General features: G+C 37.2%; 2 protein-coding genes and 1 long non-coding RNA gene across 9 annotated transcripts; 2 read left to right on the top strand and 1 right to left on the bottom strand.

Annotated features, from left to right (window-relative positions):
• The first annotated feature begins 15 nt into the window (after nucleotides 1-15).
• On the top strand, nucleotides 16-7,436 carry LOC116308727 (ATP-binding cassette sub-family C member 4-like). Its single transcript, XM_031719208.2, has 6 exons — nucleotides 16-887; nucleotides 2,291-2,664; nucleotides 2,965-4,214; nucleotides 4,417-4,987; nucleotides 5,422-5,558; nucleotides 6,526-7,436. Exons 1-6 carry the CDS (start codon nucleotides 372-374, stop codon nucleotides 7,434-7,436), a joined length of 3,759 nt encoding a protein of 1,252 aa, XP_031575068.1. The 5' UTR covers nucleotides 16-371.
• On the bottom strand, nucleotides 7,437-24,253 carry LOC116308726 (histamine H2 receptor-like). Of its 7 annotated transcripts, none has more exons than XM_031719207.2 (3): nucleotides 24,028-24,248; nucleotides 23,155-23,224; nucleotides 7,437-9,883 (listed from the first exon to the last, which is right to left on the bottom strand). In XM_031719207.2, exon 3 carries the CDS (start codon nucleotides 9,838-9,840, stop codon nucleotides 8,833-8,835), a length of 1,008 nt encoding a protein of 335 aa, XP_031575067.2. In that variant the 5' UTR covers nucleotides 9,841-9,883; nucleotides 23,155-23,224; nucleotides 24,028-24,248; the 3' UTR covers nucleotides 7,437-8,832. The 7 variants fall into 7 exon arrangements, 5 of the variants coding, with proteins under 5 accessions (XP_031575067.2, XP_088895182.1, XP_088895185.1 ...); XR_016121537.1 differs by lacking the exon at nucleotides 7,437-9,883 and adding an exon at nucleotides 22,738-22,915 and having other exon boundaries at nucleotides 24,028-24,253; XM_089039056.1 differs by lacking the exons at nucleotides 23,155-23,224; nucleotides 24,028-24,248 and adding an exon at nucleotides 21,462-21,936.
• Nucleotides 12,023-12,915, top strand: LOC148906141 (uncharacterized). The gene is made up of 2 exons (XR_016121511.1): nucleotides 12,023-12,128; nucleotides 12,819-12,915. It is a non-coding gene; the product is annotated as an uncharacterized LOC148906141 (long non-coding RNA).
• Nucleotides 24,254-24,671: the final 418 nt, after the last annotated feature.

The following is a 24,671-nucleotide window of genomic DNA, read 5'->3' as shown; positions in this document are numbered from 1 at the left end:
CACCCAAATATAAACGTACTGATGTTCATTTTGAATAATTTCACTTTTATTTTGAGAAAATCGTGAAAATCGATTTTGGCCGTCGACGCCCTCACTTCAGCCTAAATCCGAGGTGAAAAAGGTAGGTCTTAGAAAGGCGTTTGAGTTTTACAAACATTGCCTTATTTTGCATAAGAAAAGACGGCCTATTATTTTGTCCCCCATGCAGAACAATTCCTTTGTGACTCAGTGCAAGGGCTTATTGCTTAACAAATAGATTGGAATTAACATGAAATGAAAATATGGATTATCATATGCTGAATCTGACTGTATACCGCTAAAACGGACAGACCCTCTCATCTATTATCACCAATTCCTATGTTTGGAATACTATGGAGCCCAAAACGCGGAGGAACCCCAGAGAAGACGCTGGATTCTTTTCTCTGTTACTGTTTTGGTGGATGAAAGATCTTCTTCAAATTGGAAAGCATCGTTCTTTGAAGGATGAAGATTTATATGAACTGTCGTATAGAGACAAGGCAGAAGAAATAGCAGAGCAAATCGATGATGTGTGGGAACAAGAAATGATGGATGCCCGGAAACACGGCCAACGTCCGAAACTATGGAGAGCTGTAATCAAGATGTTTTCTTTACAACAATATAGTTTCATTCTTGTACTGAAATTCACCAAAGTTGCAATGGACTTTCTTTTGGCCTTGCTGTTGTGGGCATTTCTTCATATTCTTAAAGAAGACTCTCGTTTTCACAGAAAATATGCTATTTTTACTATCGTTAGCATAAGTGCCGCAAGTCTCCTGAGGGTTTTCAGCCATCATCACTATGAATATCAAACCAAGGTCATGGGAATGCGCTTGAAAGTAGCATTAGTTGAAAGCGTGCAAAAAAAAGTAAGTCAAACATTTCAGTTAGGATATAATTTCAGTATTAGAGTGAAATCACTAATAATATCATAGAGTGCATGCCATATATTCGTGAAAAACCAGTGTAAGAAATTGCGCAAATTTGCACAAATTCTGAGTAAGTTCAGTAGACCATAGACCAATAAAACTTTGCACTAATTCTTCGATTGTACGTTTACGTCACCGCGGCCATTTCGGTACATCTAACAAAATACTTCTCATTAGCATTCATTGTTAACGGTACCACAATGACCGCCATGTTTTTGTCTTTTAACTCTATTGGGAATGCTTGCAACCCATCAATTTGTACAATTTTGTTGGTTAGATTTTTTACGGATTAATGGTATGCACTCTAGTCCTATTAATAATTATTAATATTTTAATCAAAAATAAATCTAAAAAAAGGTAAAATTCTCGCCGCGAAAAATACGAACTATTGGTAAGCCAATAGTTTAATTACTAAGGAAACTAGGATCATATACTATATGCTTCTATTATCTAAATTGTTGGGAAAAAGGAATATGTCGATTTAATTCTAAAAAAAGCTCCAATAAAACACATTCACGATTATTGATTATCTATTCTTGACTTATATACAACATGGGTCCGCCATCTTTGTCCTATTGAGGGCCACAAATCACAAAAGTTGAAAACAGTGGCGGATCCAGGATTTTTCAAAGGGGGGTTCCGTTTCTTAAACTGTGTATAATTCTCTTTTGTTTAGTCGATGTTTGACAAAAAAATTGGCTCTAATCACCTAATTTACTATCTAGTAACGGAACTTAAAGGTAAATTAAACATTATAACAGCAAATATCTATCATTTCGTGTTCAACATTAACTTTGTGGATACTTTATTACCTAGAAAAGATCAAACCTTCGAGGGGGGTTCCGTGGACCCCTTCGATCATGTTTTTATTGCACCCACTTTAATATTTTAATAACAATAGTTATCGAAATAAAGTTAACAATCATCTACTAAGATAAAAATATATTATTCTAATCGAATTTTCATATTTCTAATGCTTTGAAAATGCGTGACAATGATTGCGTTACAGAATTTGACTCGTAATAAATCGAAAACCAAACATTTAAAATGCAAAATTATATAATTTGGTAAAGCTTTTCTTTTAAAGGCGTAAACCACAAAAAGTTAGACAAACAGTTTTTTGGAGTGAATACTTTGGATTTTGTTTTTTTCATGAGTGAAAGCCAAGAATTTCTGCGACGTCGCATTCAACATCGCAACTTGTGACAGCCCCCAAATAAACATACAGGTTTCTTTTATGCAACATTGCAGGCTGATATCACATTGTGTTTCCTTACATAAGGAGCTTTTTAACTAGCCCACTTTGCAGCTGCTAAGTTGTGTTATTTCATACGTTTTCTTAGATTCTTGATACTAGACGTCACGCATGTGCCACTCAAGGTCACGTTCAGAATCTGGTTTCGAACGACGTTCAGAGAATGGAAGACTTGATCATGATGGTGTCCCGGATGATCGTAGCACCCTTCACAATCATGGCCTCATTTGCTTTCTTGTGGGCTCTAAATGGTTGGCAGTCGTTCACTGGTGCCTGTTTCATCATGGTTTCTATGATGACAAGCATCATGATGGCGAGAAAATTTAAAACGTTACGTAAAGCTCAGTCGATAGTCACCGACAAGCGGCTGTCAGTCTTGTATGACATCATCTCGGGTATACGAACAGTCAAGATACATGCTTGGGAAGACAAGTTCATGGAAACGGTTCGACGTTTGAGGAGGTTAGTTCTTCGAGTTTTTACTCTCGTATACCGAGAAGTCGTCGGCCAAGGATCAATATTAATAAATTGTAGGGCGGTATTGCTTTGGCCAAAAGCCAGCTAGTCTAGACGTTGGTCCATCTTTGACCGCTCTGCTTTTTGGGCTACCTGTGCTTGGAGCGGTCGAAGAAGCGGCCACCGTCTGGGCTGACAAGAACCTACCAGCCGACATTGGACCACAGAAGTAGGCTAACCTCCGCGACATTCTTACAAATTCAAGCTCTAACTTTATTGTTTTTGTTTTTTTTACTTTAATTTCAGAAAAGAAATGGGATTAATTCGTCTGAGGAATGTTTTTTACGCAGTAAATACTTCAATGAAAGGAAACGTCGCTGTCATAGCAACGCTCATCTCCATATTAACCCTTATATACTCAGGAAAACAAATGATATCCCAAGACGTATTTTCCATGTCTTACATATTTGTAATCTTCGAGATGTGCCTTCTTGTTGATGTTGATAATTCGTTTCGATATTTTCTGGACGCGAATGTTTCTTTGACCAGAATTGAACAGTTTTTGTGCACATCGGATCCCTCGACGGACTACAGTGACTTAGAACAAGGCTACAATAACATCGATGGCTTTCACTTTAGGAAGCATAACTCGATAGTATTCACTAACGTTTCTGCTGCTTGGAGCAAAGAACAGCAAAACGTACTTAGTGACATTGACCTTGACTTGAAGGCCAATGAACTAGTCATAGTCACGGGCCCAGTTGGTAGTGGTAAGTCTTCACTGTTGATGGCCATCCAGAGGGAAATTCCGCTAACGTCTGGGGAAACTTCATGCTACGGTACTATGGCTTACGCGTCGCAAATCCCATGGATTTTCTCTGGGACCATTCGTGAGAACATCATCTTTGGCAAGACATTTAATGAGGCAAAATATCGGAGCATCCTAGATATATGTGATCTTACAAAAGACATCAAACAATTCCCCAAAGGAGACCTTAGTACGGTAGGACAGCGGGGAATTGCTTTTAGTGGTGGTCAGCGGGCACGTGTAGGTCTGGCACGCTCAGTGTACTCGGATGCTGACATCCTCTTGATGGACGACCCCTTGAGTGCCGTAGATGCGAAGGTCGGACAGCATATCTTTGATGAGTGCATTTGTAAAGAACTTTCGGGTCGCCTTCGAGTACTAGTCACACATCACCTGAAATACCTTCAATCTGCTGACAAGATTGTAGTGCTACAAAAAGGTCATATTGAGGCTCAAGGATCATACGAAGATTTAAAGGAAAAGCTATTGTGGACCAGCGAAACAATGGCAACAGTGGGAAGCGAAACAATGGCAACAGTGGGAGAGCAGGAAGCTGAATCTGCAATAATAACTGGAACAGGGCCAAGAGAAATGCGTGGTAGCAATGAGAGCTTGAGTGATTTAACCGAAAAAGATGAAGAAAGACTCCTTGGTCAAGTTACGTATAAGCTGTACTGGTCTTTCTTCAGGACAGGCTCTGCTGGCATGGCTATTATCTGCTTTATGCTGCTATACTTATCCTCAAAAGGTACGACTATTACATACGAGCTTCAAAACTCCCACATCTAGGTCTCTGGGTATTGGCTTGCGTCACTCAAAAAGCTCCGATGAGCTTATTGTAAATTTGAAGGATGACAGACAAGACATGAGAGAACTTGCCGCATCTGATCATGAGGTGGTTTTTTTAAATGATTTTTGTTTAACAGTTGATTTCATTTCTGTGTTGCCAGGACTTGACTTGACTCCAACTTGGTACCTTTCACAATTGGTACACATGCCCCTTCATCAGCAAAAGAGCGCCGTTACTCTCGGCACCTATGGTGGACTGGTCCTTGGCGCATTGTTCCTTAGCAGTATCTGTGAAAGTTTTCTCTACAGCTATTTTCAAAGATCATCACGAAAACTCCATGCGAAAATGACAGAGGCAGTCATTAAGTCTCCGGTGCTTTTCTTTGATAGGAATCCAGTTGGGCGCATTTTAAACAAGTTTTCCAAAGACATCGGAAGCGTAGATGACCTACTTCCCAAACTGTTTGACAGCGCAGCATATTTCACGATAAAAACCATTGGCGTTCTTATCCTTACGTCTATCTCCAGTTATTGGTTCATTATAGCCTTTATACCTATTTTGGTGCTATTCTATTATGCCTGTTGTTACTATGCCAGGACCTCTCGAGAGCTGAAGAGGATGGAGGCGATTCGAAGCAGTCCAGTTTACGCTCACATCTCCGAAACCATGAGAGGACTTGAAGTCATTCGAACATCGCAAAACGAACTGGTGTTTCGAAATCGCATGCTAAGGTAAGCACATCGTGTTATGCTTGTTATATAATGTTTACGAAAAATAAAATATCAAAGACGCGACCGCAATGTTGGTATTTAAAACAAAAACATTTAGCCATAAATATTTGGAATACCAATCGGTTCAATACACATCGGTTCAATACACTTTAAATGACGGGAAGTAAGGGGGAACCTAATGATTGGGACAAGTCTCTCGTTTCTTCCCCAGGGTACATTGAAAACATTGCGTCATTGCAAGCAGCAAGGTCACCTACCTTCATGAAAACGACATCTTGACATTCAGTCGACGAAGCCATTTTAGAGCTTCTTATTTTTGTTCAATGATTCCCATGATTTTTCTAATGTGCGCATGCAGCAATGCCTTTCAGTTGCGCAGAAGACTCTTCTCCTATATCCTTTCTTGACTCAGTTCTTTTTGTTTGTTTTCTTAGGCTACTGGATGAACACACGAAAGCATTTTTTCTTGTCATATCTACCTCCAACTGGTTTACACAAAGCATAGACCTCATTGGCTTCTTGATTGTGACTGCTACGGGAATTATTGGTTATTTGGCAATTCATGATGAAGGTAATTAAAGGTCTTTGTCCCCCGTATTCATATATGATTTGTGAAGTATATTGTACTCTCAGTTCGGTATTAGACTGACGTAGGGAATTTAAGGGACGAGGAGGGGTGAGGCGAACGTTCCTTAAAGTTCAGGTTTACATTTTAGCGTTAATGTTTTTGCAAAATCTTAGTTAGAATGTTATATTGCTTTATGTCGGAATTACAGAAATGGATCTTTCACTAGCCCTCTAAATGTTCCTTTCGTGACTCATGTTCTTGGTCTTCCTGTGCTTGGCGGGAATTTTACCACCAAAAACGCACGCGTTCACCTGAAGTGATTCCCCGTGTCCGACTCCCCGTTCCCCTATCTTTTTGGTGAACATGCCTGAACACAAGGATGAGGTTAATGCCAATTTTCTTCGACACACTGCTTCGGCTCTCCTTTGTGAATTTCCTGGATAATTGCCCTATTTCATAATGACGTCACGGTTTGTTTACATCGGCTAAAATGATAGAAAATTAGGATAAATTTAAGTTTAATTCTCTTCTTTAGAGATATTTAGCGTAATATTTAGTTGTTCTTGCCTTCACCAGCTCATAAACCAAATTTCATTGTGATTTAAGATGTGTTGTTGTCATTCCATTCCCCTCCAGCGACCATGATCCCTAGCGTTAATACAATAGTTTGTTTTGATGTGACGTCATTATGAAATAGAGCAATTCCATGTGCAATAGACCATGTCTAATATATTCTTTGGAAATTGCTCACAACCTGTGGAATTTTCAAGTGTTTCAACTGTTCGTTGATGTGTAAATTCCTTTCATTACTGGGGACTGTAGTCAAATTCTAAAGAATAATTACACGCTGACAAGGCTGAGGTTGAGTAACGGGATCCGTGAAATGGCCTATTATTTGTTGGCCACTAGCAGGTATATACCATTTAACAACTAGATATAAAGATTAGTTCTGTAAATTCTTCTATTACAGCTGTCATTGGTATGTTGATCACCCTAACATTCACCATCCTCGGCAGTATCCAGTTTGGGTTGCTAATGGCAACCGAAGTAGAAAACCAAATGATCTCAGCCGAGCGAGTGATGACGTACACTAATTTACCCCCAGAACCAGGCTATAGCAGACAGAAATTACCGCCAGAGAATTGGCCCAACCTGGGGATAATAAATTTTCGGGATGTTTCTCTGCAGTACATAGAGAATGGAGTCAAGGTTCTTAAGGAGATTGATTTATTAGTAAAACCTAATGAAAAAGTTGGTATTGTTGGGCGCACAGGAGCCGGTAAGTCGTCACTGGTATCCGCCTTAATGTGCATGCCTGAGCCTCATGGGAAGATCCTTATTGACGGTGTAGATTTGGGTACCATTAATATCCAGGCTGCTCGGAAAACAATAGCCGTGATATCCCAGGACCCTGTGCTCTTTGAAGGAACCCTAAGGCGAAACCTAGATCCATTTAACCTATTTGCAGAGCCAGACATTTGGAAAGCGCTTGAAGAAGTACAGCTTAAAAGCAAGGTCGAAATAATACCTAACCAACTGAATTTTTCTATCGGAGAGTTTGGGTCTGGTTTTAGTGTAGGTGAGAGACAGTTACTTTGTCTTGCAAGAGCTTTACTACAAAACTGTAAGATCCTTGTGATGGATGAAGCAACGGCGAATGTAGACTTCAAGACAGATCAATTAATTCAACAAGTCATACGATATAAGTTTACAAATTGTACAGTACTGACCATAGCACATCGCATAAACACCATTATGGATTACGATACCGTTATCGTCATGGACAATGGTCTAGTGGTTGATCATGATACCCCTGCGGTGCTTGCTGGGAAGCCTGAGGGTATCTTTCGTAGTCTTCTACAAACTCAAAGAGTTACTTAATTACAAAGCGCCGGCCTTTTATTAGAACGCAAACATTTTTCCTTTGTCAGACAAACTCAATGTAAGTTATCATGACATGTGAATAACCGTCCAATGTGTTAAAAAAAGTAGTAAGGCTGTCAAACAACACAATCAAAAAAATACACATGCAAGTACGGATACTTGTTATCAATGGAACCAATAACACTTTAGATTACCCCATTTATAACAAACGTTCTGATTGGATAATATATGATTCCTTGCTTTTCGATTGGTTTAGAATGGAACGCATTAGAAAGTCATAAAACTAATTGTTAGTAGACATAATTAATAGTTTTTAGATACTTCAGTTATATATGACAACCAATTAGAAATGCTTAAATGTTATTGATTATTTATGATAATCATCTTTTTATTACACTCATCAATCTTTATATTTTTACGATCTGTCTTGAAAATCAGTTACTTCTAGATTAAATACATGTTGTAATGAGCTACATTTTACTTTACCATATACCAACTTGTGTACTTCCTAAGAACGCGCGCGCTCATTGGTTAATTGGAGGTGAATATTGTACGATATTCACCTCTGAATCTCGGAATATTGAGTCGGCAACAAAATGGCATCTGCTGGGAATCGTTTTGCTACTATTTCCGATGAGGAAATTGAAAAATTTAAAGTAAATGCCATTCCAATCGATACTAAAAAGGCAACGAAGTATGGCCTAAAAGTTTTGCTAAAATTTATGCGTGAATTTGTCATGCAAACTAAAAGTTTCTGTTTGTTTGTTTTTATTGAATTATTGTATATAAAAATAAGTTACTCTGTACACAAGTTGGTATGCTAAAACAATTATTCGCCTCAGGCTCAGTGAATATGGAGAATATTTACCACGCCGCTCGAAGACTCGCGTCTCGGTTAAATATTTACATTTCTATTCCATGATGACCATTCAAATTAAGTAGAATTTAAAGTCAGGAAGAGCATGTATACATATAATAGCGTATATGTTTTTTTGTACTGCCAGGGTTTCTTTACGTCCTCAGTGGTTCTTTTTCCTCCCTATTATATTGGTTAGTTAATATAAAGTGGATACCCGGGGGGTCTTCAGCTGTTTCTCCAGAGGGAAGAGGTAAAAGAGAGAGCTACAGCTGTTTCTAAAACGTTTACTGCTAATCCCCAGCTTTCCCACCCCCCAATACAAACGTACCTTACTTTGAGAGGCAAGTGCGCTCCCCCCTTGCATGCCTTTCCAATCATCATAGCTAAATGATATTCTGTACTAGTTTGTATACTCCTATTGCTACAACAAAGGACACGGCTGCCATGTTGTTTGATGACAAAGGAATTCATTGACAAATCTTTTGTTAAATTCAACCAAGATGGCGGTTACGACGTCATGCGCAAACAAAGAATTCATAGCGCCGAGGTTCGAGTGGAACTAGTGCGCAAACTGTCGCGGTTTTTTTTGCGTCGCTGGCGACATCTTTTGAACAGATCGCCCACGGCGCTACGGAAATCATGCTTACCGAATCCATAGAAACACGGGTTCAAGAAAGACGTAATAAAACGCAAATACGCAATAATGTGTAAGACGTACACGGGAATACGATCTAAAGTGCCGTTGATATTCAACTCCAATCTCAAAGCAGCATTAGGCAACAAACAGAAGACATACGCCAATAGCATCAATACGAACATGGAAACAGTTCTAAGCTCGCGCGTCGGTAGTCGCTCGACCCCACTTTCCATCAAGCTATTGTGCTGACGCGCTTTTCTGTTTTGTCGAAGAATTTGTACAAAGATACGGCAATATGCCAATACCATGAACGGTACTGGGATTACTCCCAATATCACGAACATGATAGTGTAGACAAGTTCCTTCTTCCGGTAGACTTCGTCGGGTATATCGTTGAGACTTTCTTCACTAGAGACTGTCCAGAACAACTGGATGACGGTCATGAATGAACAATACAACCAAATTGTGGCAGTCGCCAGCTGAACTCGTTTCTTAGTCACCAATTCTTGGTATCGAAGTGACTTCAAGATGGCGATGTAACGATCAGCTGTGATGGCAGCGATGTGGCAGATAGTTGATAAAGTGGTGAAGACAAAAAACTGATTACTTGCAGTACAGATCTCTTTTTTTTCAGTAGCGTTACAGCTTATAAAGAATGGGATGGCCAGGAAGGCAGTCAGAAGATCTGATATGGCAAGACTGACCAGGAAGTAGTTAGTGAATGATCTGAGAGAACGTTTCTTGACGAACAAACCAACGATTGTTCCGTTGACAATAACAATGATTACTGCCAGTATCAGTAAGGGTAACTGAGTTTGGACATGGAATCCTGATGGAACGTGAAGCAAGTCTTCTTCAGTAAAGGTACTGTTTGTTGACGCTGAAGACGTGTTTGAAGCTGCCATGATTAGAACTAGTGAGTAATTTCTTTTCTTTATCCACAAAAATCTGTGAGTAAAAAAAAAGTGTTCCAAGACGAAGAATAAATAGCCTGCATTAATTGGATGTCATCCGGTTATTGTATTGCGAGTGGGCGCTTGCGCAGCAACCGCAGACCATGAGTACCGCAGGCTAAATACTATAGTATAAAAATATAAGGTCAAAATAAATATAATGAATAGATGAGAAAGGACTAACAATACTATCAAAACATATTGACACAGCACTAGCCCTAGGATATTATCGTCTAAAGTTCAAATATAAGAAGAAAATAAGCGAAATTACTGACGTTTTGAGTGAAAATAAATTATCAAGAGAAAATGAACTCCTTCTCTTTCTAATTATGGATTGTTGAAAATCTACCGAAGAATACTGCAATCAGTTCCCTTGTGTGTTTAATACAATAGTGATATAAAATGAAATATGTTTTAAATTTTCAAGCTTGTCGCTTAATGAAAAAGAACAAAATACATAACAACAACCTTGAATTAAGATGAGCAGCTTGGAAATGAAATTTTGACATGTGTGCAAACTGACTTTTCATAAATCTAGCGAATATTTAATTGAGGTACTGATTTGAACACGACGTGTTATGAAAACTAAATATTAAGCTAAGACTAATATAAAAACAATTAAAAAACAAATTGAAATATTCAAACTTTTTAAAGGAATGAACTTAAAATTTAATAACTGTTAATAGGACATACGAACTTTTATTTTCCCATGTCGTTATGAAAACGTTTACTATTTCTGAACTGAAATAATTATTTTAGTAAAGATTATAATCACAAATAATTTACTTGGCTGAAGATCATTCTCATCAGATGTTTTAATTTTTTGTTTTTTTTTTAAATGTTTTATATGTTTCTTTGGATTTAAAGTAATTAAAAGTTATCAGGAAATCAGGTCAAAGATATGATGAAGGATCAATCGAAAAGATAATAAGGTTTTGGTTAATTAAACTATATTGCAAATTGGCAGAGATTCGCATCTGCTAGTAATGAAGGCTGCATGGGAAGTTCAGTTATAGTAACTAGTACTCTGACTCAACTCTTCAAAACTAACAGGACTTTCTATTTTTGATAGTTCCTTGAAGTGTTCCTTCGATTAATTTCTGAGCTTTCAAATTATTTTCTCTTTACGACTAAAAAAATGCTCGTGAATTACCATTTTAAATTTGACACTATTCAACGCTGTTATCAAACGCAGGATCCAAAAATTTAAATGGTTTTCATGGAGACGTTATATATTATCTTAAGATTGAAAGAATATTCGAATGGTATTCGTCGTACTACATTTAATTTGTAACATGCACTGTAAAGCTTCCAACTGCCGTCCAAGAGGAGACTTTTAAGACATAAAACTGAAGTATTAAGGATATTCTTAAATGTCAAAACAACTCTTTTGAGAACTAAAAATGTATTATGAGATATTACAGTAAGCTGGATAATTTGTTATACTGATCGGGGCAAAACAATCGTGTGAAAGGCACTTTTTGATAGATCGAAGGAACACACATGGATATCATACCTTACCCAGCGTAAATCGTTTCCAAACTCTCCTATGTATGAAAATCTAGGACATGAGCATCAGATGCAAGCCGCTTTATATGAGCTAAAAAAATTCAATTTTTGGCCAACCTTTTCTCGTTCCAAGTTCAGGAAACGACATGGAATGTACTTATAAATGGAATAAGAACAATTAAGAGTAGTATAAATATCTTACGGGCTTTCCTGAAGACTAGTGAACAGCAGTTTTCATACGCAAATATTTTAAGAGGAATGACGAGGTCTGTTTAACCAATGAGAACATAGATCATAGCTTAGCCAATCAGCAGAGAACATGGCTTTTGTAAGTGACAAGTCTTTGGCAGCTACAAACGATTTGTCTTGTTGCTCTGTTTTTAGGAAACAGATTGAGACAGTTCTAGAAAACTTGAGCTGATGAAGAAACAAAAGGAAAACCTTCTCCTTCAAAAACCGAATTTTACAAAAACTTCATTTTTTCTCGCGCGCTGATTGGTTATTTTAAAAATGATAATTGGTTGATTTGATCACTAAAAGCGATTAGTTTTTATCGTTTTTGTTACAGTAAAAACCAATTTTACATCAGTTTTTTATGTGCTTGTCCTCTTATTACTTTAACGATGAATTTCGTATAGTATAATATGTGTAGTAAACACTCACAGAGTGTAACTAAATGTGACGAAAAGAGACTGTGAGTGTTTAAGCGAATTTTACGGGAAAAAAACAAGGTAAGAATTTTAATACCAATTCATTTTGCATTCTTGGGATTCCGAGGGGACACTACCACTGTCATATCATATCCAGGAAGCTAAATTTCGATCTTCGAAAAATATTTGCGTTCCTTTTTATTGGGGTGTTTTTAGACGATTTTAAGTCTTAAATTGAAACGGTGTATGAAAAAGCTGAAGAACAAAAACATAAAAATCGTAGTTCAAAACTCCCAACTTCAAGCACTATTTCAACGGCCGAAGTCAGCCATAAAGCCACAAAAAGCCCATCTCCCAATCCACGAACTGAGAGTCTGGGAAGCCTGTGGACAGATACATAAAAAAGCTGATGTATAAATTTGTTAATTTTCAGTTTTTTGAGTTAATTTCCCACGTTCAGAACATCAATAAAGATGTTAGAGTATATTATGTGTTGAGTTAAGAAGAAGTGCTCAAAATTTATTTAAAAGAATTCTTCAAAATTCTTTTCATCTTTTTTTTTTCGTGGTTGTTTCTCATAATACATCTTTAAATGTATCCTTTGATCAGCATACGATTCGTTTCTACTGGCGGCTAATGGTTCCGGTACTACCCCGAGTAGACAAGTTGGATTTATTCTTCTCTTGAAAACTGATGTTATCAATATATTGTTTTTGTTTTCAAGGATAACTTCCACTTATACCATTTAAACCTGTTTTTTTTTCCATTCAGGGTCAATCACGCAAAAGTGATCCAAATTCAGATGTGACCAAAATATTCCTTTTGTTTGAAAGATCATCTATACCTTTAAATAAACCTGGTTTTTTAAGTCAGAGTGAGCAAGTTTTTATAACCCGTACACGTTTATTCCGGTTCGGTGACATACACGGTGTAAAACAGGTGCTCAGAAAGTGCTTTTTATGTCGCATATAATGCATGTCGACAATATAATCTATTAAACCCAAATGATATTTATTATCCGTCAGCATAACCCCAAAAAAAGAAAGAAAAGAAAGAAAGAAAGAAAGATAATAATAATAATAATAATAATAAAGAAAGAATAAAAGAAAAAAGAAAAGAAAAGAAGAAGAAAAATAACCAATATACAGTGTTTACTTTATTAATAACATCCGGCTTTTTCTCTTCGTACACTCAAGACACATCATTTCCTCACTTTATTATAGATGCAGTATAACCAATATTTTTTTCGCCAAAATATATTACTTGTGGCAGATAGGGCTAACAAATACTTGTTTTTCCTTAAAATGGCTAATATTTTATGTTTTGTTGACATTCAGCTAATGGAAATTATAGCTGAGAACTTGTCGTCGTTCACCTCGTAAGACCCCAAAAATCCGAAGTCTCGATTCTACAGTTATCAGTAAATTCAGAGGAAACATCGACTAGGTACATTTAGTAAGCTATAATACCATAATCCTGGCTTTCAAGAAGATCACTCCATTCTTTACCCATTCAGTTTGAAAAACGCAATTACCGCTCCGTAAGGGCTGCACTCGGAAATTTGGTCCTCGTTTCGACCCAAAAACCTTAAGTAATATATAGGCACAAACTAATCACGTTTTGTTGGACGCTTTTTGTTTAAATTAGTATGGCACACGACTGAAACTCGTTGACAATGTTTTATCTACCAATTTCTAGAAAACACGTCAGTTTGTGGTCAGGAGAAATTTGCTTAAGTGTTAGCTAGTTATAGGAATCGGCAAAAACTTATTTAATATCCTGACAGGATAATTGGTGCTGATAGAAGAAAAATATAAAAAAAAGAAGAAGAAGAAGAAGAAAAAAAAAAAAAAAAAAAAAAAAAATCATATGAATAATGTAGTCGCACGTATTCATTATAATAAGTAAAAAAAAGAAAGAAATTGGACTTTATTCAAAGAGCCGCTTGTATCTTATTAAATTTTTCGTACGATGAACTACGAAGGATGTATGTGTTTTTAGTATTTCGCTGTCCCTAGATTTCTAGATCAGTTCGAAAGATATGTCCTATGGTATAAGATAAGTTATAATGAAGGGTTTTTATATTATTCAATTATATACACATATGTCATATTCAAGATGTCTTAAAAGATATACTAGCAGAGTAGGATGCTTTGGAGCCGACGACTGAAGAGAAAAACGGAAGAAATCGAATATTATATGTATAGTATACACCTACTTGCAAGAACGTTGTCATACGAAAATAGAACAGTGATTTAGTGGGATAGGAATTATATTAAAAAACAAAAGAAGATCACTGAAGCTGAACTTTTTCTTTTGTCTTTTAATGTATTCCTTTCTCACTAAATTACTAAATTACTAAATTGTTCTATTCTTGTATGACAACCTTCTTGCAAGTAGGTGTATAATATTGCAATAATACTAGTTTATTAACAATATATATCATGGAAATTTTACAATTGAAAAACGATATATTTACAGCATAATTATCTAAATCATATAAAAAAAAAATTAAAACAATGATTAAAGTAAGTGACGACAATAATAATTAAACGCAGAAGAAAAAGAAAGGGGTAGTCTGGACAAGCGATTAAAGGCCGTTATTCTTATAAATCACGGATGTTATAAATGAATGTTATCACACGGCATCATCAGAAGGAGCGGCGTGGCGCGTTTATGAGATAGAAGTGAAAGAAGATAAATGACACAGGGATTATAGGCTGGTGTGAACAGCGAACTAATTAAATAGCAGAGTGAATCATGACGAATGGAAAATGAGTTTAGTCCCGAAGATAAAAGAGCTGATGAATAATAAGAATGAGATGGAAGAGAAGTATGATTCTCAAAGTGCGCATGCGTCTTTGGATTGAATCAAAGTCAGTGACAATAAGAGAATCAGGGATCGAATACAAGAGAGATGAACAATATACGAGGTTTTCATTTGTTAAAAGCTTTTTATTATATCCGAGCTTTCAATGATATAAATCCGGCGGGGTTCAAGCATTTAAAATGGAATAAAATACTTACTATATACTTAAATGATTATCAATATACATTCAGTTATCCTATTGCATCACACTTCTCTTCATTAATCACTCTAAAATAAACTGAATAGATCGGACCAGAGGTGTTGTTTATCTAGAGGACGGCAAAACCGCAAAAATATATCAATAATTAAGTCTAATATCTGACGGTTTTAGTATTGAAAACGGATATAGTACATAACACATTTTGCTGCCGGCGATATTTTCACTGATAATAGCACTGAATATATCCGTTCAAACGGAATTTATCTCATAATAGCGGATGAAATGAAATTTTTCTAGAAATTTACTTACCTACTTACTTATCCTTTTCGCTTCTTGTGCAACACGGAAAGTGAGAAATTTGAATATTATTTTCTCCCAGAAACTTCATTAAATATATTTTCTAGAACCGATCGGTTTTCATTCAGAAAATTCAGTAAAATTGAATTGATAAACTGTAGTGTTGAATGTAGAAGGTTCAGTGCTAGACGCCCTGTTGTTTTTGAAACCGTTGCTTGGTGAGAAAAGAACAGAAAAGACTTGCGCTTGGAGCCAAAGTCACCTCAGCTTTCGGAAGCAATAAAAATTTGTGACGCGTAGCTATTTTTGCAAGTGCCAAGCGGGTTAACCTAAACGTCGACAAAGCATAAACGCGGTAACAACAATTGTCCTCTTTTAGCCAGGACCTTAGAAGTTGTGCTAATATGTGTGCAAGAGATTAAGGGATTTACAAAAATTGGCCAAGTTATGGTTACGTGATGAAACCGCCACTACTATCGAATGAATAATAACAAGCTAACCACTTATCGTCAGATAATGAAAATATTTCCCCCTAAACAGGCACCTAAAGCTTTTATTCCTTTAGAAATGATCACGAGTTAAAACACCTTTAATGACCATCCAACCGTTATCGATAGTTGCGACGTTTGTGTACCTTTAAAACCATGATAAAAACAAAAACAAAAAAACATCTATGAATAACATAATCCACATTGTCTTGATTCTAGTCTATAGGAATGATTCCAAACCACTTATAGTGAACACCATCCAACATGGCTGCCACTTTTAATATTCTCTTAGGAATGATTACAAACCACTAATAGTGAACATCGTTCAACGTGGCTGCCACTTTTATTCTCTTAGGAATGATTACAAACCACTTATAGTGAACATCGTTCAACATGGCTGCCACTTTTATTCTCTTAGGAATGATTCCAAACCACTTATAGTGAACATCGTTCAACATGGTTGCCACTTTTAATATTCTCTTAGGAATGATTACAAACCACTTATAGTGAACACCATCCAACATGGGTGCCACTTTTAATATTCTCTAAGGAATGATTACAAACCACTTATAGTGAACATCGTTCAACATGGTTGCCACTTTTAATATTCTCTTAGGAATGTTTACAAACCACTTATAGTGAACATGGCTGACATTTTTATTCCTTTAGGAATATTAAAGATTACTAACAGTTATTTTGGCTCTCGTGCAATAGATAGTTTACAAAGCGACTGTCGCTGAGTTGATTGACGCTAACCAAGGTTGATTATTCTTCCTAGAAGGCTGGAACTCTAGCTATTCCACACCTGTCGACCACCACACGTCTCTTAACAAGTGCTCCTCAATTAAGTCTTTCATCTTAAGAATAGTTATTTTTGATGAAGATAAGTTGTGTTTTCCTGATCCTCTCTCTTATTGATATAAATTCACGGAAATCACCATAAAAATGTATGCCTGTCTTCTAAATGCAAAAAAAAAAAAAAAAAAAAAAACCTGACAACTGCCTTTTTTGGTTTCCGAGTAGGTATTAAAAACGCAGACCTCACGAAGTAAAAGACGTCTCAAGTAAATTTGAAAATCAATTTAGTCGTTGCTGTGGTAATTTCCTTTCGCTCCTAGAACATTTTTAAGCTAAGACCCATATACATACTACTCATGCAATTAGGACACCGAGCGTGGGGGGTGATTACCATTAAAAGCAGAAAAAAACTGGTTAGGATGAATAAGGTTTAATTGTAAGGGTGTTTCCGACGGATCTTATCAACTATACGACTGTAATGAAAGAACTCGAAACTGAGATTTTAGTAAGCGGTATAAGTGAAATTCCGTTCCGGTCGGGAATTTAGAGGTTCTTACAATGCATTTATCAAAAAAAAAAAAATTGGAAATTTTGGACCGCAGAATGATTTACGATGGTACAGCCATTTTCCAAAATATTCTACTCAGAATTTGTAGATAACCTCTCAGTAGAGGTTATCCTGATTAATTTCCGACCGGAAAGATTCGGAATTTTTTACTTATTTACTAAAATCTTTGTTTTACTCGATCTTCGCTTTTCTTATAGTCGTAGTTGAGAAAATCCGTCTAAAAATTCCCTAACCAAGACTTACCATTAACTATCCACAGAGAGAGAGAGAGAGAGAGAGAGAGAGAGGGACAAAACTCAAAGCATTTCTGTTGTCAAACAACATACGATTGTACCTGTTTCTGATTCCGCGATATCTTCGATCCTAGGCCTGCATGTACTTTTGCTTCTCTAGTGACGGAATACCGTAACAAAGTGTGATTTCAGTTGCTATTGCTATTTCTAAAACTCTATCTGCTCAAACTCAGTTGCAACTAGAGACTGTTACTTGCTCCTCTACTTTTCGATATTTTGAAGCTTTAAACCATGACGATGTCTCACGCTTGGTTGGGTCTACTGCGAAGTCATGTAGCCTTGACCCAATACCTGCCTCTCTCCTGATGGAGTGTCTTGATCTTCTAATACCAGTTTTCACAAATATTATCGACCTCTCTCTTTCCCAAGGTGTGTTTCCTGATTCTCTGAAAATTGCTAAACTTACACCTATTCTCAAAAAGCCAAATGCAGACCATGATGATTTTTCCAATTTCCGTCCTGTTTCTAATCTACCGTTTATCTCTAAACTAATTGAAAAGGCTGTTGCATCTCAGTTAAACAGTTATCTAATGGACCATAATCTTCACGATTCATTCCAGTCGGCTTATAAAGCTATGCACAGCACTGAGACTGCTTTGGTGTGTGTCTATAACGACATTCTTCAATCAGTTGATGCTGGCAACTGTGTTATTCTTATTTTCCTTGATATGTCAGCTGCCTTTGACACAGTTGTTCATGATACTCTACTTGATAGACTTGCTTATCGGTTTGGAATTGGTGATGTTGTGTTAAGCTGGTTTAGATCCTACCTTTCTAACAGAAAGCAATTTGTTGATATCAATGACTGCTCATCCTGCCTTGTTAATCTCGATGTTGGAGTTCCGCAAGGCTCCGTACTGGGCCCTATTCTTTACTTGCTTTACACCTCTCCACTGGCTGACATTGTTAAGCGACACAATCTTAACTATCATTTCTATGCTGATGATCTTCAGCTCTATATATCTTTTAAGGGCAATGACAAACTTGTGCAATCTAGACAATCGTTAGAGGAATGTCTAACCGACATCTCTAGGTGGATGCTTTCCAATGGCTTAAAGTTAAACCATAATAAGACTGAACTTATGTGCATCCACTCTAAATTTCAAGATCGTCCTTCCTTGAGGGAAATTCTTGTCTGTGGCGACACCATTGTCCCTTGTATGTCAGCCGTTAATCTTGGAGTTGTTTTTGACCAATGTATGACCGGGGAGCTCCAAGTTAACAATATCTGTAAATCATCTTACTTTCATTTGAGGAATCTGTCAACTATCAGGAAATACTTAACCTCTGATGCTGCTCAGTCGGTTATCCATGCTCTTATTTCTTCTAAACTAGACTACTGTAATGCTCTACTTTATGGACTTCCTAAATATGTCGTGGAGAGGCTGCAACGCATTCAGAACTCTGCTGCTCGTGTTGTCACCTTCACCAGGAAATTTGACCACATCACTCCTGTGTTGGTTGACCTGCACTGGTTGCCAGTATACTACAGAGTAATTTTCAAGATGCTGTTGCTGACCTAAAAGGCCTTACATGGCCTTGCCCCAACATATCTGTCTGATCTTCTGTGCTATCGTTCTTCTTCTTATGCTCTCCGATCTATCTCCAACAAACTTCTGGTTGAACCTAAAGCTAGGTGTACTACGTATGGTTTCAGGTCATTTTCCTTTGCTGCTCCCAGATTATGGAATAGGCTCCCTTTTGAGATTCGCTCTTGTACTACTGTTGCTTCCTTTAAAAGTAAGCTTAAAACTTATTTATTTACTTTATTCCTTAATAATAGGAAATATATTTAGATCTCTTTTGTTTGATTCATTTCCTGCTTTTATGCATATTGCCTTTAGGCTTTTAAGATAAGTTTTTCCTTTTATAATTAGATTTACTTATTAATATTTTAAATACGTAGCATTGTAAATATTGTAAATACATATATATAATTTATGCATATATTCCTGTTGTAAAGCGCCTTGGACATGCTCATGGATATGAGCGCTATATAAATAAACTTTATTATTCAATTTTAAACGCGCCGTGTTTTCTAGCTACGGTCTCGATCCGTCAAGTTACTACTTACCGACTCGATATAAACTGACTAGAAAAGATAAATTCACCTAATACTGCTTATGTCTATATAACTTGCAGAGACAAAGTGATCTCTATGGTAACAAAAAGGAAAAGTGTGGATAGTATAAAGAAGTTCCACACTAAAAAGCATGTCATGACAGATATCTATCTTCTACAAAAAGAAAAAAATGAGTCCAATATTTTTCATGAAATTTCGCATTTCCCTCTCTCTTAGTACAATTGATGGAGTTTTTTCTTTTAACTCAAGCCTTTCGCATCCTTTTTGATCCCTCGGAGTAATTTTTTCTTTTCAACTTAGTGAAGTTTATCCAACAATCAGTTTCTTTCATCTGCAAAAGTGTTGTATAAAAAACGATAAAAATCATTCCTATTATTCTTAATTCGTTTTTCCAAGGTGTTCATGTTTTTCTTTGAAGAAGTCCCTAATTATACGTATATAGGAAGATGCCAAAAATGCAAAAGGATTTTCCTCTTAAAAAATCCCTGTCAACCAGTGACTTCGTACTCTGACTATGCACAATTCCTGGACTTACTATTATTCGTTGCGACTTCTCCTTGAATTCACAGACTGAGATTTCTTCCTGGCCGCTGTATGGAGTATTTTTTTCCAATAAAGCAAGTCAATCGTCCCCTAACTAATCTCTGGCTCAACGAATCTCAGTCTAGGGATCGTTTGTGATTGAGTGCACGATTTTTGGTTTCAGTTTGTTTCTAGATAGTCACAGCGCCACATACTGATTTAAACTTATCACCTTCTTTTCTACTTACCGCTTGTCGACAAATGAACTTTTTTTTTTTTACCCCTACGTCATTTTTGATTAAGTATTAGTCAGATCAGAAATAGAATATTGTAATATCCTGTTCAAAATTGGTTCGTTTAACTTTAAATCAAAGGATTGATATTAATACAGCAATACGGCGTATTTTTGCTTGGATTATAATCACTTGCGAAACCTTTATTGTGCAGATTAAGTCATTTGAGATGGAATAACAACCTCGCAGGTGTATATGCTGGCTTTAAAAACGAATGAATGAATGAATGAATGATAAGAAAACACCTCGTTAAGGTTTTCCGGCGCTTAGTTTATACCTTTTATTATAGAATCATTTATGTAGTTCACCGAATGTTTTTGAATTCCAACTTTCTACATATATTGCTTCCGACAGTTATCGCAGACAATCAAAGATGCTGAGTACTATCAGGAAGATATAAGCAGAAAGACTATTGAAAGAAAAGAGCATAAAAAGAGAAAAAAAGCTAGAGGAGAAAAGAATTCCTGAAGCTCAGTGAAGAGAGCAGAGCAGAGCAGAGCAGAGCAGAGCAGAGCAGAGCAGAGCAGAGCAGAGCAGAGCAGAGCAGAGCAGAGCAGAGCAGAGCAGAGGATCGGAGATATAATATTAATATAAAAAAGATTAGATAAAAGATGACAGGATAACAAACAAAAGTTAAAAAGGAAAGATCGAGTATATTCATCATTGAGTCTAGACTACAACAACAGATCGAAATGAAATGTTTTTCAGGCCCTGCGGTTTTTCCTCCCTCCTCTCAAATCCAACCCTAACTAATTCAAACTGGTTACAGCTGTGCTCCGGGGTCATACATGGACTGCATGTATAGCGGCTGCCAAAGGCGAATTCACAAGCTTTCAGCTGTGCCACTGCTGTACTTTAAGAGGTGATTAGCGATAACAATTTTTCAACTAGCACAATGTTCGTGACTGTTAACTGGTTTCGTGACTCCATTTTTGTCTGGCAAATATTTATGATAAATATTAGAAGTAGTCGTGCTATACAAGTAGTAGTGCTAGTGCTAGCTCGAGTGCTAAATTAGGTATTAGGCCAGGAAACTAACGTACCTTTTTTTCTGAATGCCAGCAAAATTCGTGCAAACATCATTTGATGGTGCTGATAAATTGTTGTTGTGCTAAGAAGGCACCCGATAGAGCATGCTGGTACTCACAAACATACTAAGTGAATCGAATATTCAAAAGTGTATCTATCTTTCATTCGTACTTTCAATTTCGATTCTAATTTACAAGAACTCGGATACTAGACTATCTCATCCGCGGCGAGGATGGTGAATACTAATTGTGTACCTTAGGGAATTGAGAAACGTGCATTGAAAATCAATATTAAGGTAGATAGCTCCAAGTAGATCCTCATTTTAAACACACTTGGTTTAAAATTTCTTTTAAGTGGGCAGATGATTATTCCTACGCTAGACAGATTGAATTTCAAACCAGATTGTGTATGCGCATAGTGCAGCGGTAAATACTCAGAGCGTGCAGCTGTTTCAAACCAGAAAGACCGTTGGTTGGAAAGGACGTTTACTTTAAGATACTGAGTCGGTGAACAACAACATATATCAGTGAACGAACTCTATTTAGTATCTACGAATGAAGGAAAATAAACACACCGCGATATGTAACTCAATCCGTCTGTACTAGCGCCCTTAATTGGTAACCAGAAGAAGTTTATTCAGCTCCATCGGCGTTACCATAGTAACGTTCAACAAATACCCCTCAAAGTCTTTAAAAGACTTTAAAAGGTTTTAAATCTATTAGTATCCGTGTAGCTTCACACTGATTTTTACCGCAACAAGACGATTGATTAGATATGTTTGGTTTTGAGTAAAACAATGAACATTCATTAGGGATGAACCATTAGTTAATTCGGGGGGGGGGGGGGGGGGGGGGGGGGGGGGGAGGGGGGAGAGGGGGGGACGGCATTTGTTTTGTGTTTGCTCTCGATATTTTTACTGGAAGGAGCGGTTGCGCGATATTTGTTTTCCTCGGTGAAGTGCTTGCTGGATAGGTTTTTTGGGAGGATTTACGCAATCACTTCCTTAAAATATCCAATGGTCCGTCCCTTTCCGCTTACCGAGAAAACCTCAGGCCCCTCTGACTACGTCTCAGGTGCAGCGAACGAGAATTACAGACCATTACAATCCTTCATCTCCGTCCGCGTCTGATTCGTTATCATAGTCTACCAGATGTTAGGATCGGAATTAGCAGTAAAAAGGTTTCAATTTAGATTATATAATTAAAATATAAAGAACGTATCAAATATATCTGTAATGTGACCTTTATCTATATGACTGTGTTTTCTAGACAGAGATCGTCCGGCCTGCAGTATCATTTCTCATTAACTCTTCTCCTTGCCTTTTCAGTTTGATTTTTATTATTAGGAATTAGAATTTGTTCATTTGTACGTATTTCGGTATGATTCTGTTTGTCAAGCTGCTTAATTTTAGACGCTCTCTCGCTCCGAGCCCCTTAGCTTGAAGGTTAAGTTTTCCCCCAGATACGTGCTGTGAATAGAATATAATCAATCCGGTTACCTTGTGGTTGTGAGCAGGGATATCGCAGTCGTATGAAAAAATTTAGGGATCAAGTGATTTGTGATCGCCAATCAATCACAAAAAGCCCTCATAATGAGTCTGGCCATAAACACCAGAGACCCCTAAGCGCCTGTAATCTTACCTTTCTTAGCTTTTAGGATACAAAACCACATAAAATAAATGAGTATTATTGCCTATTAAAAACTTACATCTAGTGGTGTTATGACTGCCGTTATCCACTCCAGATACTGAACTACTTCTACGGTACTCTAACAGCTCCTAGAATTAAAATTAATAGCATGGTTGCAAGACTAGGCTGACCATGTGGTTAAGTACTGATATAGTGATGCCGAACACTGATGCAATAAAATACAGTCATAACAGGAATTTGTAATAGTTTGATACTTTATGGCCATGAAATGTGCGGATTTGGGGAGTTGGGGGGTTGAATTATGTATTAACCACTGCATGCTCTCACCAGAATAAATAATTGAAATCGTATATGTACAACACTAAAATAAATTAAATGAACAACTAATCATGGAATCCACTGATCTGAATCTGTGATGCTCATGTAATAATTTATAAGTTTGTTTATATAAGTATTCTTAAGTTTTAGGCCCGGGTCAGGCACCATGCTTCACGGCAGGTTGAACCGAAAAGCATTATTTTTGGGACTGTACGTTCCGCTTTGGGTTCGGCTCATGTGGGGTGCGGCGTTTTACCTTGGCCTTAAACAGACATATTTTATATTTTCTTAATTAACGTAAGGAGTTGAATTTCAATTGGGGCTATCGTCCTGTTTTCTTCTCCGGCCGCCCTTAGCTTTGCATGTTGTTGTTAATTGTATTATGTTTGTGGCAAATCCCAATAAACTAAACTAAACTAAACACTGATACTATAAGCCGTTTACATGAAGGCGTTATTTGACTCCCACTACCATAATGCTTCTTATTCTTTCTTATTTAAATTTGTATTCCCTTATGAGAATTAACCGAACAAAAGAAAGTGTGTAAGGGAGTCTGGTAGTAGAGGTCAATGATGCCATCGTGCAAACGTCCTATTAGAATGGTAAAACTTACACGATAGGGCTGAGCTCAAAATAAACACCGCAGTTGTCCCCTTCACACTACAATGCGCCATCGAGAGGTAATACCTCAGTGTGCATCGAAGCGAGGACAGCGGTGACCTTGCAATGATAGAAAAGTGAATAAATATTGTTCAAGGTGTTAAAAAAAGGGTTCTATAGAGAGGTCACCGCTGTTCTAGCTTCGATGCACAGAACGGTTACCTTTCAAGATGGCGCAGGGAACTGTGAAGGAGACTAGCCTCCTGCGCAGATGCCGTGAGGCACTTCCGGTTCCCGTCTTTACCCCACTAAGTAGGAATGACGGGAACCGGAAGCGCCTTACAGCGGCTGCGCAAGAGGCTATGCATGCATGGCTGACATATTTTTTCTGTAAATCGTTTGGTTTTCTAGCTGTTTTCTATCAGTCTTCATGGCCTTGTTCAGTTGCGGAAATGAAATAAGAATAAGCATACTGGAGCAATCATTCTCTATATTCATTTATTCTCTTTCTATTTTTCCTTCAGCTTTATGTGCGGATTTGGGGTTAAAGTAGAGTTTAAAATTTTGTGAAACGCAGGTACTCTGTCTGAATCGGCTTGGCGAGCACTAGCAGTAGCCACGGTTTGGGGCTCTGATGGGCCGGCTTGGACAGAGTGC

Source organism: Actinia tenebrosa, unplaced genomic scaffold, assembly GCF_029948245.1.
Source record: "Actinia tenebrosa isolate PJP-AT-01 unplaced genomic scaffold, QUT_ActTen_1.0 PGA_scaffold6__47_contigs__length_16458017, whole genome shotgun sequence".
Lineage (NCBI taxonomy): Eukaryota > Metazoa > Cnidaria > Anthozoa > Actiniaria > Actiniidae > Actinia > Actinia tenebrosa.
Note: the sequence above shows the minus strand (reverse complement) of the source record. Positions and strands in the feature narration are given on the sequence as shown.

What these genes read in the sequence shown, in the direction of transcription:
- LOC116308726 (XM_031719207.2), bottom strand. Translation starts at nt 9,840, where the DNA reads ATGGCAGCTTCAAACACGTCTTCAGCGTCAACAAACAGTACCTTTACT.
- LOC116308727 (XM_031719208.2), top strand. Translation starts at nt 372, where the DNA reads ATGGAGCCCAAAACGCGGAGGAACCCCAGAGAAGACGCTGGATTCTTT. An exon ending in GCTATACTTATCCTCAAAAG is followed by an intron (nt 4,215 to 4,416) that starts GTACGACTATTA and finishes CTGTGTTGCCAG; the next exon opens with GACTTGACTTGACTCCAACT. An exon ending in TTTGGCAATTCATGATGAAG is followed by an intron (nt 5,559 to 6,525) that starts GTAATTAAAGGT and finishes CTTCTATTACAG; the next exon opens with CTGTCATTGGTATGTTGATC.